The 17,464-nt window shown below is 50.4% G+C and overlaps 1 protein-coding gene across 16 annotated transcripts in view; it reads left to right on the top strand.

Moving 5' to 3' along the window:
• Positions 1–17,464, top strand: part of CMKLR1 (chemerin chemokine-like receptor 1) — a 71,241-nt gene that overhangs the window by 31,500 nt on the left and 22,277 nt on the right. For 14 of the 16 annotated variants that reach the window (XR_003720792.2, XR_013401317.1, XR_013401318.1 and 11 more), the window contains one exon: positions 17,378–17,453. The exons of 1 other annotated variant lie outside the window; for it this stretch is intronic. Coding sequence is in view for 12 of the 15 variants with exons in the window: in XM_077954875.1 (XP_077811001.1) it covers positions 17,451–17,453 (3 nt within the window). In the remaining 3 variants the exon portion in view is untranslated. Of the gene's footprint in view, positions 1–6,111; positions 6,222–17,377; positions 17,454–17,464 lie in introns of those variants that run through there. One more of the 16 variants, XM_028829833.2, reaches the window with a different exon arrangement.

Below are 17,464 nucleotides of genomic sequence, written 5' to 3'. Positions count from 1 at the left end.
AGGCTGGAGTATAGTGGTGCAATCATAGCTCACTGCAGCCCTGAGCTGCTGGGCTCAAGCGATCCTCCTGCCTTTGCATCTGCTCTTCCCACTGGCTACCATGCTCTTCCGCATCACCAGCCCATGTCTCCCTCTCTGTGTATTCAGGTCTCCATTCAGAGGTGGAACAGGGCATAAATGCTGGCAGAGGGGAATTCTATTTTAGAGAGAGCACTCCAAGAAGCCTCTCTGAAAAGATGACCCTCTTCATATTTTATTCACAGCACAAATCACTGCCTGCTATTATATTCATTTTATTTTTTCGGCATTTACATAGAGCTTCAGATGAACCAAGCATGCTTCTAAAACATTACCAACATAAACCCATTACCAACATTTAATCCTTGTAACAACTCTGTGAGGGAGGAGCAATGATGACTTCTATTTTCCAGATGAGGAAACTGAGGCACAGAGAGGTGTAGTGACTTGCCCATGGTCACACAGCAGAACTGGGATTCAAACTCAGGCAGTCTGGCTCCAGATGTGTTTGCTTTCCTTATTATGTGATTGTTTACTTGACTGTTTAGCATCTGTCACCCCTGACAACCCCCCCACCCCAACTCCAAGGTCAGGGATGTGTCTGGTTTGTTCCCTGCTGCAACCCCAGTACTCAGATCCAGGCCTGGCTCATAATAGGAATTTAATGACTATTTCTTGGAAGGATGGAGGAAGGGAAACAGGAGGATTAGAGGACTGGAAGGAAGAATCTTTGGCCTTCAGAGCTGAGCCCAACGTCAAGATTGTCTTGTCGGAAGCTTCTCAGCCTCCTGAGGGATTTGAGTCAGCCTGTCTGGAGGGGCCCCTGCCCTACCCGTCCTCACCCTCCAGTAGAACCTCTATTTTCTGACCTCTCCCAAGAAGAGGTGCCAAACCTCATTCCCAGCTCCCTGGGCCCATGCTGAGCACACTTCCTACAGTGACAGGAGCCCTGGAGGGGAACAGTCAAGACGGGGCAGGAAGTCTCCAGAACAAGGTGGCCTGCTGTTGAGGGAACAGGCTGTTGAGCGGCCAGCGAGAGGTCCGGGCGGGGCTACGCTGGACCAGATGTGCTCAGGGAATGAGCAGAGGAGAGAGCTGGGAAGGGGCTTGTGCCCTGCCAAATTCTCCTGGGACCCTAAAACAGTGGGCTTCACTGTGGGAGCGGTAGAAACACATCTCAGTTTCACCCTGTGAAAGAAATTGCCTTTCCCTATTAACGCAGTGGCTGTGGTGGTGACAAGCACTTCACCAGCCTTGTTTCATTGAATCCTCACAACTCCTTGAGACAGATGCTACCCAGGAGGCTCCTGAGGCTGAGAGAGGTAAGTAACCTATATGACGTCACACAGCCAGGAAGTGCTGGAGCTAGATCCGAAACCTAGTTCCAGACGATATGTAACATGACTCCATGGAAAACCAAGGGAGGAGAAGCTGGAAGCCCAGCCTGGGGCTCCGGGTTCTACCCACGTGCTCACTTGCTCACTTCAGTGACTCTGAATCTCAGTTTTGTCATCTGTGAAATGAGAATGACGGGAAAGTGCCATTGTGTGTGACCTGACGAAGGGCTGGCTGTTTTTCTAGGTGTGCCACAGAGGTTATTTTCCTTCACCATCGTGGTATGTTGGGTGGTCCACATGCCCCAGAAGTGGAAAGAGAGACTTGGAGGTGTGGAGAGCGGGTCTAGGTCACCCAGCCATGGCCACCTCCTTGTTAGGTGTTAATGCCCTGTCCCAACTGAGGCCAGACAATAGCTTGGTTTCAACTGAGGGACTTGAGTAAAGTGAAACATGCTTTGCAGAGCCTCTTGCAGAGGATGTAGGGATGCCGGGGAGGTGGGAGGCCGAGCTGAGGATGGGAATGGCAGAAGCCATGGCTTCCTCATCCAGCCAGGGGCAGAAGGGGCCTGGGAGGAGGCTGAGAGGCATCTCTGTCCTGCGGCTTGGCTCTCCTCCCGAGGCTTCTAGACATTATCCAGGCTACTCTCTGAGCTCTGTTAATTTCTGGAAACAAAGCCCTTTCCTTTGGGCAGAACCAGCCAGCTGGACTCAGCCTTGTCCTCTCTATTGTGGGACAGGGGCTCACGGAACATCACAAGCTGGTTTTTCTATGCAGACATTTGCTGAGCTCCTGCTGTGTACCAGGTGCCATGTCCACATCACTGTGTCACGACACGCTCATGCTCACCCCAGGAAGGAAGTACTAATAGACCATTTTACAGATGGGGCTCAGGGAGGAGAAGCAATTTGTCCACTGTCACTGAGCTAGGAAAGGTCTTTGAACCTGGTCTAGCTGACTCTCAAGAGTGGGCTCTTAGCTGCCGTGCAGCTTGGAATGAGAGATGCATCACACAACCTTGTTGCAGGCAGCCAGGACCCCAGTCTTGCTCTTGGAGTGGTGGGACAGATGGAACGTAAATCAATCTTGAACCTCTGGCCCAGAGATCTTAGAGCTGTCAGGATCCCAGAAATCCCTTTATCCAGACCCTCCCGCTGACCCGATTTCCTGAAAGGAAGATTTTATTATTGCCATTTCGTAGGTGACTCCAGTGCAGCTCAGAGAGGTAAAGCAACTTGCCCAGGATAACACAGCATGGAGCAGAGTCGTGCTGTGTTTTTATATTGGCCCCATGGCTGGAAATAGACACTTGGTTCATTCAGTTATGGTGTCTTTTGAAAGCTGAGAGGGAACTTTGAGATAACTCCAACCCTCCTTGTTTCGTAGATGGGGAAATTGAGGGACCAAAGAGTCAGGGATATATTTAAGGACATTTGCTAAGTAGAGCCTGTGTGTTACAAAAGAAAGAGCATGAGATTCTTCATCTGGGTTCAAATTCCACCGCTGCCCTTCACCAGCCACATAACCTTGGTAAGACATTTATTTTTTTTTGAGATGGAGTCTTGCTCTGTCGCCGAGGCTGGTGCAGTGGTGGGATCTCAGCTCACTGCAAGTTCCGCCTCCCAGGTTCACACCATTCTCCCACCTCAGCCTCCTGAGTAGCTGGGATTACAGGTGCCCGCCACCACGCCTGGCTAATTTTGTTTGTGTATTTTTAATAGAGATGGGGTTTCACTGTGTTAGCCAGGATGGTCTCGATCTCCTGACCTCGTGAGGCAAGACTCTTAACCTCCCTGGGGCTCAGTTTCTCAGCTCTAAAATGGACATTATAAGGGTCACTGTCTCATGGGGTTGGGTGAGATGATGCTCAAAAAGGGCTTCTCAATGTCCTAGCACACATAGTAGGTGTTCACTAGAATGTAGTTACTACGGTGGTTATGATTGATGTTATTTAACGCAGACACGCTAGGGTCTAGTGCTCCCTCACAGGATGGCCTGCTGCATCTAGTATACCTGGCCAGGGCTCTTGTGTGAGTCTGGGGGGCCTGGTGCAATGTTCTTCTCATTCATCTGCCAGAGCAACAGAGAAGGAAGGAGAGAGGCATGGGACTTAAACACAAGGGCTGCCGAGCAGATGAGTCTGGGTTCTCCACCTCCGCGCCCTTCTCCCTGCCCCCTGGCAGATTGGGACCCTGTGGCTGGGGAAGTTGCTTGAGTTGCCACTTTCTAGGTATCTCAGGGTGCCAGAGAAGAGAAGCAGGGGCAGAGGGTGAGCTGTGCTGACCTGGTTGTAAGGCATGGGGGGCCTCCGCCACCTCCCAGAGTTGAGACTCCAAGCCCACACTCAGAACAGCACACCAAGTGCGCACCGCAGGCTGGCTCCCAGCATGGGCAGAAGTCACTCACCCCAGCTGCCTTCTCGACCACATCCTGAGCAAGCCGTGAGCAGCCCCAGCACCAGCTGCCCTGTAGCTACAATGTGCTCATAGCTTGGGGATTATTTGCATGAGTGGACCCAAGGCTGACGTCAGGGGATTAACAAAATATGGTGCTGGGCCTCCCAGTCCAGTGGGATATGCGCAGGGGAGAAAATTTGTTTATAGGGCAGCTTCAGGGGCTGGGGCAGTGTTTATGGGGAGAGGCACAAGCTGGGTGGCTGGGAAGATACTTAGGGCTTGTGCACAGGACCCATTACTGGGGGCTACAGGGGCTTCCCGGCCTGGAAGGACAGATGTCCATCAAATGCTCTTGTTGGGGACCTTCTGTGGCTAGGAATGGCTGCTGGGGAGATGGTAAAAGGGCAGCTAGGTGTCCAATAAGATAATGAGGCTGAGTTTGCAACGGCGTGTTCTCATGGAACTTGGTCGGAGTTCAGTCTGGGTCTGGGGTTGAGCCTCAGCGCAGTCCTCAGGTAGGCAGGGTCTAGATTGCTCCAGCCATAGTAAGGCATTGGTCTTGATTCTAAGAACAAGGAGGTGCTAAGAGGTTTTCAGCAAGGAGTGACATGATGTGGTTTGCTTCTTGAAAAGATTTGTCTACTGGGAATAAAATTGTCTATGTACTAGGTAGATAGGTTTCTAGCCAGTTAGGAGTCCCAGGTAGCCACATAGGTAAGCAGAGGTGATGCTCAGATTTGTGAGTTGTTGGGGAGTCAAAATGGGAAGAACTTGTTGATAGATGTGGGGGTAGGTAGGGAGGGGGAGGCGTGGAGAGTCTGGTTTCTGAGTCAGAGTGTTGGCAGGAGACAGACGACCCACTCAAATGAGGCGATTAATGAGAACTTAGTCAGGGGAGGACTGACAAAAGGGTAGACAGTACAAGGGATCCCTACCACGCTCCGGGTCCAGTGAAGGCGAGAACTCACTGCCCCTAGACCGAGGCCCTAGAGCAGGAAGTAGTTATGGCACCCAAGGAGCGTGACTGTGGCCGCACACCCCTGACAAGGAGGGAGCTGGAGGGTTTGCACCAACCTCACGTTCCACGCCTGCAGTTGTAGATCAAACCAGAGGTCAGAGAGCAAACAGCCTATTGAGCTTTCAAGCAGGTCAGCCTGTAGGGCACAGAACAGACAGGGATCTGGAGACAGAGATCCCCGGGGAGGAAGGAAATGCTTTTAAGGCTCAAGGAGTAGTGTTCTAATGGGAGGATGCCAGGCAGTGGCGTGAATATTTTGGGGGGTCTTCCTGTGTCCGTGTGCTCATCAGCTGCTCTTCCTGGCCTCTAAGCAGGTGGGCTGTCTGGGTTCAGGGGCATAAGCTCCTTGTTTTTGCCCATTCTTATGGAGTCCTAAGCTCCGTCGTGGCCCCTTCCAAATCCTAAAGAAAATGGGATAGTCTGTTAGGCAGCCCGTGCCACTGTGCTCTGCTGTGGTGACTCAGTGCGAGCTCCCGCATGTGGGCGTGGGACCAGGCAGGAAATTCTGTCCTGACACGGAGCTAATTCTGTCCTGGGGCTGGCAGCCAGGCCTGTGGTTGGAACATCTGCAGGCACTGTGTGGTTTCCAGGTTCCCGAGTCACTCAGAGCCTGCAGATACAGGGATGTGGAGGTGTCTCTGGAGCCATCCTTGGGAGATGAGTTGCCCCTTCTCTCTGCCCTGGAGGGTAGGAGATCTGGTGAACGGGATGAGCCCAGAAACTCTGGCAGCAGGCGAAGACATCAGCACCTACAGTCGTCCAGGCCTGGGGGAGGCTGGTATGCTGCTCAGAAGAGACATGTTTGAGGGCAAGAGTGGTGACTGGCAGGCCTCATTATATTTCAGCTGCTGGCTAAGGCTGTGATCTTATGCTTTGGGGTCAAAAAGTCCTTGGTTCAAATCCTGAGCTGATGCTTAAAGGCTGTGTGAATCTGGACTAGTCACTTCACCTCTCTGATTCCCTATTTGCAAATCTATGCAACAGTCTATGTGCACCACACTGAGGCACAAGTTACGGAAGTGCCAGGCACAGTTCTGGGCTCTGGGGATACAACATAAGCAAGAGACCAAGTCCCTCCTGTCTATGATTTAGAGAGGGTCATGCACTCTCTGGGTCTTGGTTTCTCTTCTGCAAGAGATGTCCTCTGAGGGGCCTCCCAGCAACTTTTGGAGGCTGACAGAACTGGAGGAGAGGTGTCTGAGCCATCTGGCTGGACGGTCAGGGTGGGGCATGTGGGGAGAAGATGGGGACAGGAGCCAGGCCAAACATGGTCATTTGCAGAGCGAGGAATGTTTCCAGTTTCCCTGATGGGCTCTTACGCCCACAGGCCCTGATAAAGCCCCCGCATTTGGCCTGTGGCCTGCTTTCAGGAAGAGGTTAGTGGTAGGCTGCGATGAAAGAGACAGCAGATTGACAGAGCGGCTGCTGGAAGCTTGGGCTGGCTGGGAGCACAGGTGAGGAATGTTGCAGGTGAGGGGCAGCTGAGCCTGTCAGAGGGGGAGGGCTGACCGATGACCGGCCTGCAGGAGATGGAGGCAACATGGGAAGAGAAAGAGGAGGAGGTGGAGACGGGGAAGACAGGGAGACTGCAGAGAGATGGAATAGATGGAGAGGGCCAGGAACAAAGAGAGGCAAACACAGAGACCAGGGGAGAGAGAGAGGCAGAAAGAACAAGTCAGATATGAGACAGAAGAGAGTAAGAACAGGACAGAGGTGGAAGTAGGGAAAGAGACAAAGGACAGACAGACCAGGGCAGAAAAGCAGCCAGTGCTTTGCGACGTAAGGAACCCACTGGGCAAAGGGGTTTAATCAAGGAAGCAGAAGGCAAATATCTGCTGCCCAGATGGCCCCCGGCCCTGCTGTACACTGAGCCCCTAGGACACACACCGGCAAGGGAACAGCCAGAGGAGGTGGGGCCCTGGATCCATATGAACTCGGTTTTTGAATCCCAGTCCTGGTAATGGCAAGGAGAACTCACTGCCCCTAGGCGGAGGGGCAAGAGGGAGCAGTGGTTCTTGGCGCCTGGAGAGTATAGCTGTGGCCAAGTCGACCCATGGAGACCCTACAGGGAAGGAGCTGGAGGGTAAACACCCAGCCTTGCTCTCCTCCAGCCCTGCAATCCCTGCTTGACACTGTTATCGATCAACCAACCAGGCAGGTGTGAGGCAAGCTACTCGCTCCCCTGCCTCGGCTTCAGACATCCCCGTTGGTAAAGTGGGACTGATGCCAAGACCTTGCAGGGTTAGGGGGAGGCTGCAGAGAGAAAAGGTGTGCTCTCACCCATGGTGTGCTGCATCCCAGCAGCCATGCCAGCACTGGGGCGCAGAAGGCTCCACATATCCTTGGAGGATGGATGAATAAATGAATGACTCCCGCCTCCAAAGGGCTTCTCCTGTAACCGAGATTGGAGGCATTTCGCATTCAGGCTATTTACCAGAGGCAGAGGGACCTGGGGGAGAAAATCGCAGAGGACCCGGAGCCTTGCCTTGCTCCGTCTGTAAAATGCACACCCCGAATCTTGCCAGATTGATGTTTTGGGGGCCCTTGGGAGATTCCACTGGGGCAAAAGCTAGAGTTTTCTGGAATGTTCCAAGGAGGCGAGGCAGTGGACAGAGTGAGCTTGTCAATTCAGCAGGCTTTGGGTTTGAAGCCTGTCTCTGAGCATTCTTTCAGCATGGTTAATTGGACCTACCTTACTTACCTGAGCCCTCTATGTGACCTTGGGCACGTTAGTTACCTTCTCTATGCCTGTTTTCTCATTAGTAGCTGTGTTTAGAATAGTGGTTGAACCATACAGAGGACTGTATATGTATTTGTTTAATAAAACTTAAGCCAATAATGTCCATTCGAGGCTTTTGTTCTGCATGGCAGGAGGAGCCAGATGCGACCTTGAGGCCCTGTCCCTTTCCCAGCAAGGGTCCAGCAGCAGGGGTGTGGGCAGGACACGATCATCTGCCTGGTGACCATCCCACCCTCTGCAGGGGCTGGGCTTGGCAAGGAAGGACTGGGGCTCAGGACTCTGCACAGCCGCTCCTGGCTGGGCTGACGTTACTTCCGTTGGCTGGTCCAAGTTCATTCCCGCCTAACGGGGAACATGGGTGGGGTTCTGAGGGTTGAGTGTTTGGCCCCCTGCCTGGCCACTGTGGCTTGGTCAGGGATTCAGTAACCAAGACTCTGAGTTGGGCACCACCCAAGCATGAGCCCTAGGCAGGGATTGGAGTGTTTGTTTGATTGTTTTGGGGTTTTCTGGACCTCAGGAGAGGAGGGAGGGTTGACATAATTATACCCCTCCATCCCTCCGCTTCTCCATCAGGGGCCCCCAGAAGCCTCTGCACTTGTATTTTCTTTCTTCACAGCGCTCATTTCCCAGTAGCCCTATTTCCTAGTCCCGTGACCCCTCCCACCCTCTCTCCCATGGAGCCATTCTAATGTGTTCAATGTGCATCTTGCTATTTGGCTGGATTCTTGCAAAACATGTGTTGCTGCTTTGCAGACACATTCTCAATGTAGGGCAGCACTATTAGGGTCTCAAAAGCCAGCACCTGTGGCTCTTTGTTGGCGAACTGACCTCAGAGGCTGGGAGCGGCTGGGAGTGCGCACTCCAGGACAGGGTGGAGGCATGCAAATACTCTTGGAATGTGACCTGCACTGTTCCCAGGGTCCTCGATGGGCGTGAGCCAAGGCCACCCTCTGTAGGACTCTGTGGGATGCTGCACCCCTGCCTGGCCTCCTCCTACTTCCTCACTCCCTCACCAGTTTTTCCTGAAATGCTTCCTTAATAAATCACTTTTGCCAGAATCGTCAGTTGAGAATTTGCTTCTAGGGAAAGAAGACATATCTGAAAACAATGCACATGGACACCTCCCTGGGTACTTCCTTGCAGGGAGGTGGGGCATTGCCTGGGTATTCACTCAGGACATCACAGGGGGTTGGCAGGTACCTGCAGCATGGCATGAGGTGCCTGTGCTCCCACCTGGCCAACCTGGGAAGCGTGCAGCTTTCTAGTTCTTGCCACAGTCTAGAAGGTGTAGAATGTCATCTGGTTGTGGTTTTCATGTGCATTTCTTTGATCTTCAATTTGTCATATGCCTGGGTTTGGGGATTTCCCTCCTGTCAATTGCCTGTTCCTATCGTTTGCCCATTGTCCTGTTAGGGTCGCTGTTTTTTGGATTTGCATGAAGGGGCCCCTTGAGTATGCTAGATAGCAATCCTTTTTGGGTTTGGAGATTGTAAATATCTTCCTACATTGGAGGCAGGAAGTGTGTGTGTGTGTGTGCATTTGAAGTGTGTGTGTCTGTGTGAGCACGCATGCCTGTGTATGTGTGTGTAGCCCATTATAAGGGTGGGATCTGGGCCCCTGCGTGGGCTAAGCTTCAGGGCAGAGAGGTGGAGTTCGGATTCGCAAACACAAGATGAGCAATCGAGTGGAGCCACAAATAGTAACACTAACAACAACAACAACAGCAACAACATGGGCATTAAGCTGTATATGTTTCCAAAACCTCAGTCTCCTCATCTGTAAAATGGGGAAGAATACTGTCCCCTTTGCAAGGTTGTTTGGGAACATTCTGTGACAACATTTCTAATGGGCTTGGCTCCTGCCACATAGTAGGTGTTTAATAAATTATGATGCCAGCAATAGTAAAGCATGTGCTTATTATGTGCCTACTATGTGCCAGGCACTGAGCTGGGGGCTGGTGGAGGATGAGCACATGTTACATAGTAGGGCTTTTTTTGTGTGGGTGGCCTGGGTGGCATTGTCAGGTAAGACATGGTCTGCAGCAGAGGGAGAGGCCTGGGGAACTGGACAGAGTGAGAGTCAGAACCAGGTGCTGATAGAAAACTCGGGTGGACATGGATGGGCGCGGTGGCTTATCCCAGCACTTTGGGAGGCCAAAGTGGGCGGATCTACGAGTTCAGGAGATCGAGACCATCCTGGCTAACATGGTGAAACTCCATCTCTAGTAAAAATACAAAAATTTAGCTGGGTGTGGTGGTTTGCACCTGTAGTCCCAGCTACTTGGGAGGCTGAGGCAGGAGAATCACTTGAACCCCAGAGGTTGCAGTGAGCCGAGGTTGCGCCATTGCATTCCAGCCTGGGTGACAAAGCGAGACTTCGTCTCAAAAAAAAAAAAAAAAAAAAAAAAAAAAAAAAAAAAAAAAAGACTTGGGTGGACGCTGATTGTGGTCAGAGCCACCGCTGATAACAAAAATAACAACACTGACTTTCTGCTCTACGGTGCAACGTGCTTCACGGGGCTTATTTCACCCCCCTGAGCCTCTGTGTCCCTCCCTGTCTGAAAATGCATACAATTGTGTCCTAACCCTGTAGGGTGGTCATGAGGCTTGGGTGAGATGGGATAAACTCCTTGGCTCATTGTCCAGCACAAAGGAAGTACTTTATTAATGATTAATGTTGAACTTCCTTATGCTAGGCAGTGCTGCAAATGCTTCACCAATACCACTTCTTCAATTCTCACAATAGCCATAGGAGGTGGGTCCTTGGATTATCCCCATTGCACCAATATTGAAATGGAGGCTTTAGAGAGGGCTAAGTAATGTGCCTAGGGTCGCACAGCTCACAGGTCATGGAGCAAGAGTCCAGCCCTGATGGATGGGAAGCCGTATTCTGGGCCCTTAATCCCTTTGTTGTGTTGTTTTATGTTCTATGGCATCAACAATGTCACTGTTATTATTTGTAATATCCAGACAGACCTAGTGAGATAGAAAAAAAAAGCATTCATTCATTCGTTCATTCATTCATCAAACAATATTCTGGGTAATGCACTAGAGTTACATAAGATATTACTATCGGGGAAATTAGGTGATAGGTACATGGAACTTCTCTGTACTACTTTTGCAATTGCTTGTGAGTCTGTAATTATTTCAAAATAGTTATAAAAGGAGTATGAACGAAGTGACCCCTATGTGATTTCCAAGCACTGACACCCAAGGATAGGTTATAAAAGGCCATGTTCCCTGGCACACTTGCTCCTGGAGCTCAGGGCTGCCAGGCAACAAGCCCACTCCCCTGAAGCTGCCATGCTGTGAGTAAGCTCAAGCCACATGGCACCCTGGTCCGTAGTGTCAGAGAAACAAAACGAAACCGAACAAAGCCCAGTATCCAGAGGAACTGTCTGGTGCCTGGATTCTGCTCCAGTCTGAGGAAATGGAGCTGAATAAGACCCAGGTCTTGTCCTCAGATAACTTGTTATCTAATCAGATGCATAAGCCAGCAATAATCACATAAATGCCATGTGCCCCACCTGGGTGAGCGGGACCCTGTAGGAGCCAGAATGGGGCGTGTATTTGTTTTCCAGCATGGTCATACCAAACAGTCACAAACTGAGTGGCTTAAAACAACAGGAATTTATTCTCTCATGGTTCTGGAGGCCAGAACTCTGAAATCAAGGGCCATGCTCCCTCTGAAGGCTCCAGGGGAGGATCCTTCCTCGCCTCTTCCAGCTTCTAGTGGCTCCAGATGTTCTTTGGCTTGGGGCAGCATCCCTCCCATCTCTGCCTCCGTCTCCACATGGCCTTCTGTTCTCTGTCCATGTGAAATCTTCCCCCTGCTTTTCCTCTTATACGGTGACTGTCATTTGGGGCCCACTGTAACCCCAAATGACCTCTTCATGAGATCCTTACCTTAATCTCAGCTGCAAAGACCCTTTTCCCAAACAAAGTCGCACTGACAACTTCTAGTGGATGCACCATTTTGCAGGGGTGGGGAGTGCAGAGTGCATCCTTCCACTTACTACAGGAGGGAGAGGGGATGCTTCCTAGAGAGGATTCCTGAACCTGGTTGCTAGGGATGAGGCTGAGCTTAGAGAAGGAATTTAAAAGCGAGTGGAAACTCCTACACTGAAAAAAAAAAGTGATTTTGATTTTTAGAGACTGCCACCTAGTAAATGTGTTGGTCAAGAAAAGTTTCAGTTGTTCCAGTTCATGCCTCTCCCACAAAGCACAGCTCTCAGACCTCTGGGGCCTTGACCTTCCCGGGTCTTTCTCTGACATTCTTGGCAAGACTGATGAGCTGGGAGGAGCACCTGGTGCAGGCATATGCAGGGCATCCCAGATCTGAAAGTGTTCTCGAGATCGTCTGCTGCCCAGTCCTGACTCCAAAAACAAATTCCTGTCACCTTAGCTCATTCTAGTCCCGCACAGCAGGTGGGGTGGGTATTGTTATCATCCCCATTTTGCAGATTGCACATCTGAGGCCCTGAGAGGAGAAGCAACTTGCTCAGGTGACACAGCAAGTCTCCTGCCGCCCACACGTGGGCCTTGTGCTGCCACCTTCTCCCTGGCATTCCCTTCTGGATCCCTCCTGGGACTGTCCCAGGGAATGGACCAGTACGACTGGCTTAGGGAGTCCTAACTCAGGAGGCTAAGGGCGGGGTGGCTTTTGCCCTGGGGCCAAATCCAGTATGAGTTCAGGGTCTCAGACAGAATCTTGGTGCTGGGCCTGGAGAATGGGCTTCCCCTGGGTTCTCTGGGCAGCTGAGGGTGGAAAGGGAGGCAGACTAACTGCTGTCAGGCCAGCCTGCCTGCCTGGGCTGTGATGAATGATGTGGTCTCTGGGGAGTAACCCCCGTGTGTGTGTGTGTGTGTGTGTGTGTGTGTGCACCCCAGACCTCAGCTAGATTATCCTGAAAACTGGGAGGGTGAATTCCCTGAGGGGCTAGGAAAAGTGGAGCAAGAAGGAGGGTGTCCCTGTAGGGTGGAGCTGGAGGGCCTGGTGCATCAGGAAAGGTGTGAACAGACATCGGTAAATGTGTTCTCCTTTCCAGTAAGCAGTGTGGTGAAGAGCAAGGCTCATAGTCAGAGTGAACCCAGATGTGGGTCTGTCACTGGCTGAAGTCTGTGACACTAGCATCACTTCCTCCCTTTACAATGGGAGTGATAGCAGTACCACTCCTGGAGGTTGTTGGAGATGCATGAGCTGATGCAGTGCAAGTGCTTGATACAGTGTTTGGGCTCTTATGTACACCCAGTCAATTATTACTTATTACAAGGAAGTAAAACCAATATAAAGTATAATGGGATGTAGACATAAGGACCAACCAAAACCAGTGCAGAAACCTGCAGCCTAGAGGTTTCTGTGCCTTTGGCCAACAAACATGATCTGAGCTTCCTTGTGGTCACATTGAAAAGGGAAATGTGATCAGCTGTAGACCATGGATGATCAAGAGCGAGAAAGCAACCCAGTTCCTCAAGAGAAGCAACACTGTTCCTTACCCTGAATCCTCCGGAGTATTTCTCATATTTCTCACTGGGCAGAGAGCTTCATAAAGGGTACCCCAAGGGAGTCAGTGAGCAACATCATTGACTAGGAATTACACAGCACTGCAGGTGTGATTTCATGTGGTAACTGACTGCAGAGGCCTTGAGGAGGAGATGAAGGGAAATCTGTGAAGGTGGCTCAGAGAAGGCAGCTCTGTGGCAGGATCAGGAGTGTGACAAAGGTTTGGGCTATCAGGATTGAAGGTTGAGGGTTACAGAGGTCAGAGTGGTTGGGGTGAGAGCTGATAATCCCTCAGGGAAACAGGAGGAGCCTAAGAGCCTTTTCACTTGGGATCCTTGGAAGTCAGATTCTGGAGTCGGAGCTCCCTGCTGTGTGGCCCCAGGCAAGTGTATTCACCTCTCTGAACCTCAGTTTTCTTATCTGCAAATAGGAGTTATTTTTACAGGGCTATTATGGAGTCTTGCAAAGCACATACAGTGAGAGAGCAAGCATATGTTAACTGTATGTATGTACATATTATGTACACTGGACCCTTGAACAAGTCAGGGGCTAGGGGAGCCAACTCACTTTACAGTCAATAATCCACATATAATTTTTGACTCTCCCAAAACTTAACTACTGATAACCTCCTGTTAACCAGAAGTATTGTTACTAACATACACAACCAATTGACACATATTTTTATGTCATATGTACTACATACCATACTCATACCATCAAGTAAGCTAGAGAAAAAGAAAATGTGATTAAGAAAATCATGAGGAAGAGAGAATATATTTATTATTTATTGAGTGGAAGTGGGTCACCACAAAGGTCTTCATCCTCATTGTTTTCACATTGAGTAGGCTGAGGAACAGGAAGAGGAGAGATTGGTTTTGCTGTCTCAGGGGTGGCAGAGGCAGAAGAAAATTCACATATAAGTGGATCCATGCAGTTCAAACCTGTTTTGTTCAAGGGTCAGCGGTATATATAGTGACACATACTTTTTTCATAAGCTTCCTGGTTGTGAAGAATTTAAGGAATTTGGGTAACTAGAATTTGACAGCTCTTTACAATTCACAATTGGCAAAGGCTTCATTGTCTTCACACGATTCTCCCAACAGCATGAGGGAGGTGTTCTTACCCCCCCTTGAGACATTAGAGTTTAGAGAAGCAAAATCTTTACCTGTGTCCCTCTTTTTATTTTTTTATTATTATTTTTTTTTGAGACAGTCTCAGTCTCACTCTGTCGCCCAGGCTGGAGTGCAATGGTGTGATCTTGGCTCACCACAACCTCCACTCCTGTGTTCAAGCAATTCACTTGCCTCAGCCTCCTGAATAGCTGGGATTACAGGAACATGTCACCATGCCCGGCTAATTTTTGTGTTTTTAGTAGAGACGAGGTTTCACCATGTTGCCCAGGCTGGTCTCAAACTCCTGGCCTCAAGTGATCCTCCCGCCTGAGCCACCCAAAGTGCTGGGATTACAGGCATGAGCCACCGTGCCCGGCCTCTATGTCCCTTTCTGACCTGCCCTTGATCCCACAACTGGAGAGACAAGTGGGCAGGAACTCACTGGTCCTCTGGCTTCCTAGCCTCGTCCCAGCATCCCAGGCAAAGACCATTTTAGAAGGGAGTTAAAAGTGGAAGCCTGAGAAATAATAACAATGACGATAACAACGATATAGTGCTTACCCCATAAGGGGACCTGTTCCAAGCACTTAATCCTCACAACCATCTTCTTATGAGATAGGAGCTATTATTATCAAGCCCATTTTATAGATAAGACAACTGAGCTGCAAAGAAGGTAACTGACTTGTCCAAGGTCACAGGGGAGTTCCTACAGATCCAGGATGTGGATGCAGGCAGTCTGACTGGGCCCCAGAGTCTGCTATTCCGCTTGGTTTGGGAGCAGAAATGTGCTCAGGACAGGAGGGATGTGTGTTAGGACAGAGCAGAGGCTCAAAGCAAACCCGTGACTTGTGCCTTCCTTACACTTCCAGAGACAGAGGGGGGTCTTCGGGTGGAGGGGAGTGCACCAACAGGGGACACGAATCCACTCAATTCCTGGAAGGATGAGGAGTCAGGGGTGGAAGGACAGACATGCCCGGAGGATGTCAGCGCCATTCTGTGCCAGCCCAGCCTGGCCCCAGGTCTAAGATGAAAAAACATGGCCTCTGACCCCAAGCTGCTCCCAGCCCAGCCAGAGAGCCCGACATGATGTCATCTGCTTCAGGCTATATCTCTGCAGATGCTGTGCAAAGCACTCAGTCCTGAGTCTCAGACCCTCCTCGACCTCCTCTCGAGACTCACACACCCAGCCCACTGTCAATGAGGGAGGGGAAGGTCAGAGACGGGGAGATGCCTGGCATGCCCTTCCTCCTTTCTGTGCCTTCCACCTTCTTAACTCATACTTGTCCTTAAAACTCAGCTCAGATGCCATTGGCCCCAGGAAGCTTCAGACTCCCAGGCTGGGTAACAGCCCCTCCTCTGGGCTTCTGGGGGGGCATTCTAGTCTTGCCCCAGCCTCAACACTGTCTCTTTGCTTGTACCTGTGAGCTCCTTTTGGGAAGGGACCCTAGTAAGGCCATGTCCTCATCCCTGGTGCCTGCACAGTCTGGCACAGGGAATGTCAACTTCGTCATTTCTTCCAAAAGGAAGGTTGGTGATGGTCATCAATCTGAGCAGATCATGGTCTCAGGGGCAGTGTGGAGTGACGGTTAAGAGCCCAGACTTTGCAGATGTGGTTCATATCCCAGCTCTTCTAGCCCCTGCCTGCATGCTTGGGCATGGGTCCTGATCTCTCTGAGCCCTGCTGTAGCCCCTCATGGGGTTAAAGTGAGACCATCTGGACTGAGGGCTCAGCATGGTCCCTGGCATACACAAGAGCTCAATATGCGTTCCCCACTACGGTCATACACACCTGTCAGGTTTCCTCCAGTCATGGGAGGCCAGCTCCAGTGTCCCCATCTTCTCTCTGCACTCCAGTGCCACAGGAAACCCTTGGGGACCCCGTGGTGGGCACTACTGAAATATTGTCCCAGCATAGAGTGGGATGACACCCAAGCTTTGATTGTGAGCCCTTTGAGTGCAAAGCCCTCAATGGAATTTTCCAAGTGGCTTTTATTTAATAAAAGTAAAAGATGACTTTTATGTAATAAAATATAACCTTAAGCCCGGAAGGATCAGTAATGAATTTGTGTGCAGGAAGGGTGGAGTTATTTATAATGAAGCATCGATTGGCAGTCTCGCCAAGCTGAAATATCTGGTTTGGAGCCCATTTGACAAGATGGGGAGATCTTGAGCGGCAGAAAAAAGTGCATGGGCTCTGGGGTATCAGAGCCCTGATTTTAAATCCTTCTCATCAGTTGTGCACCTCTAGGCAATAATGCAGTCACTAGTATTTATTGAGGGCTTACTATGTGCCAATACCAAGCTAAACGCTCCACATTCCTGATGCTTCTAGTTCTTATATCCACTCTGTGAAGTGAGAATTCCCATTTACTGACAAGAAAACTGAGATTCAGGGAAGAGAAATCACTTGCGCAAAGCCACACAGCTCGTAAGGGTCTGGGGTTAGGTATGAACCCTGCATGCAATCCCTGCCTCTAAGATCTTGCAAACTTGCAAACTCCTCAGAATATGTTTGTTCTTCTGTAGATTGGAAAAATACTCAGCAAGATTGTTATGGGGCTTGCTTGAAGTGCCACTTAAGTTGTCTGTGCAGCGGAGGCTTGGTGGATATATTTGTGTCTGTCTTCACACCAGACTGCTGTGGCCTCAGAGCCTGCATCTCATTCATGGTTCCCATCGGGCCCAGAGAAAGTCCAGCAAGAATGATGCTTCTTTCTCTGAGCCTCAGTCTCCCTAATTCTTAACACAAAAGTCATAACACCTGCCTGGAAAAGTCCCCAGGAAGACTAAATAACAAGAAGGAATAAAAGTTCTTGGCACATAGGAGGTACTCTGTGCGGATCTTCTCTTTTCTCTGTGCTCACACTGCCTGAAACAGTATTTTTTGGGTCCTGCCCTGGTAGTGGATTTGGGTCCCAACCTGGTAGTGGATTGAGCCATCCATGCTCTTCCTCTGTGTCTTCCTTTACTCATGCCTGACTCCAGCTGTCAGCTAGGGATGTGCTGGGGGAGGGGAGTGGTTAGAATGAAGGGTCCAGCACTTGACCTGGGTAGTCAGTTGACCTAGGTTCAAGGGGCTCCATCCCTTTCTCGCTGCATAACCTTGGCTGAGTAACAGCCTTTCTGAACTTCTGCTTCCTTCTCTGTAAAATGGGAATAAGAATAAACAGATCTTATTTCTGGCTGGGTCCACTCAACCCTCTGGTTCTTAGACCCGGATCCAATTGCTGCTTTTTTTGTGTTTTCTTCCCTGCAGGTGTTTCTAGCTGTGTACTGGGACTGATTGGCTGATGACTCACATTGGAGAGCTGCAGACAACACAACAGTGAATGGTGAGGAAACC

Source organism: Macaca mulatta, chromosome 11 (assembly GCF_049350105.2).
Source record: "Macaca mulatta isolate MMU2019108-1 chromosome 11, T2T-MMU8v2.0, whole genome shotgun sequence".
Lineage (NCBI taxonomy): Eukaryota > Metazoa > Chordata > Mammalia > Primates > Cercopithecidae > Macaca > Macaca mulatta.
Note: the sequence above shows the minus strand (reverse complement) of the source record. Positions and strands in the feature narration are given on the sequence as shown.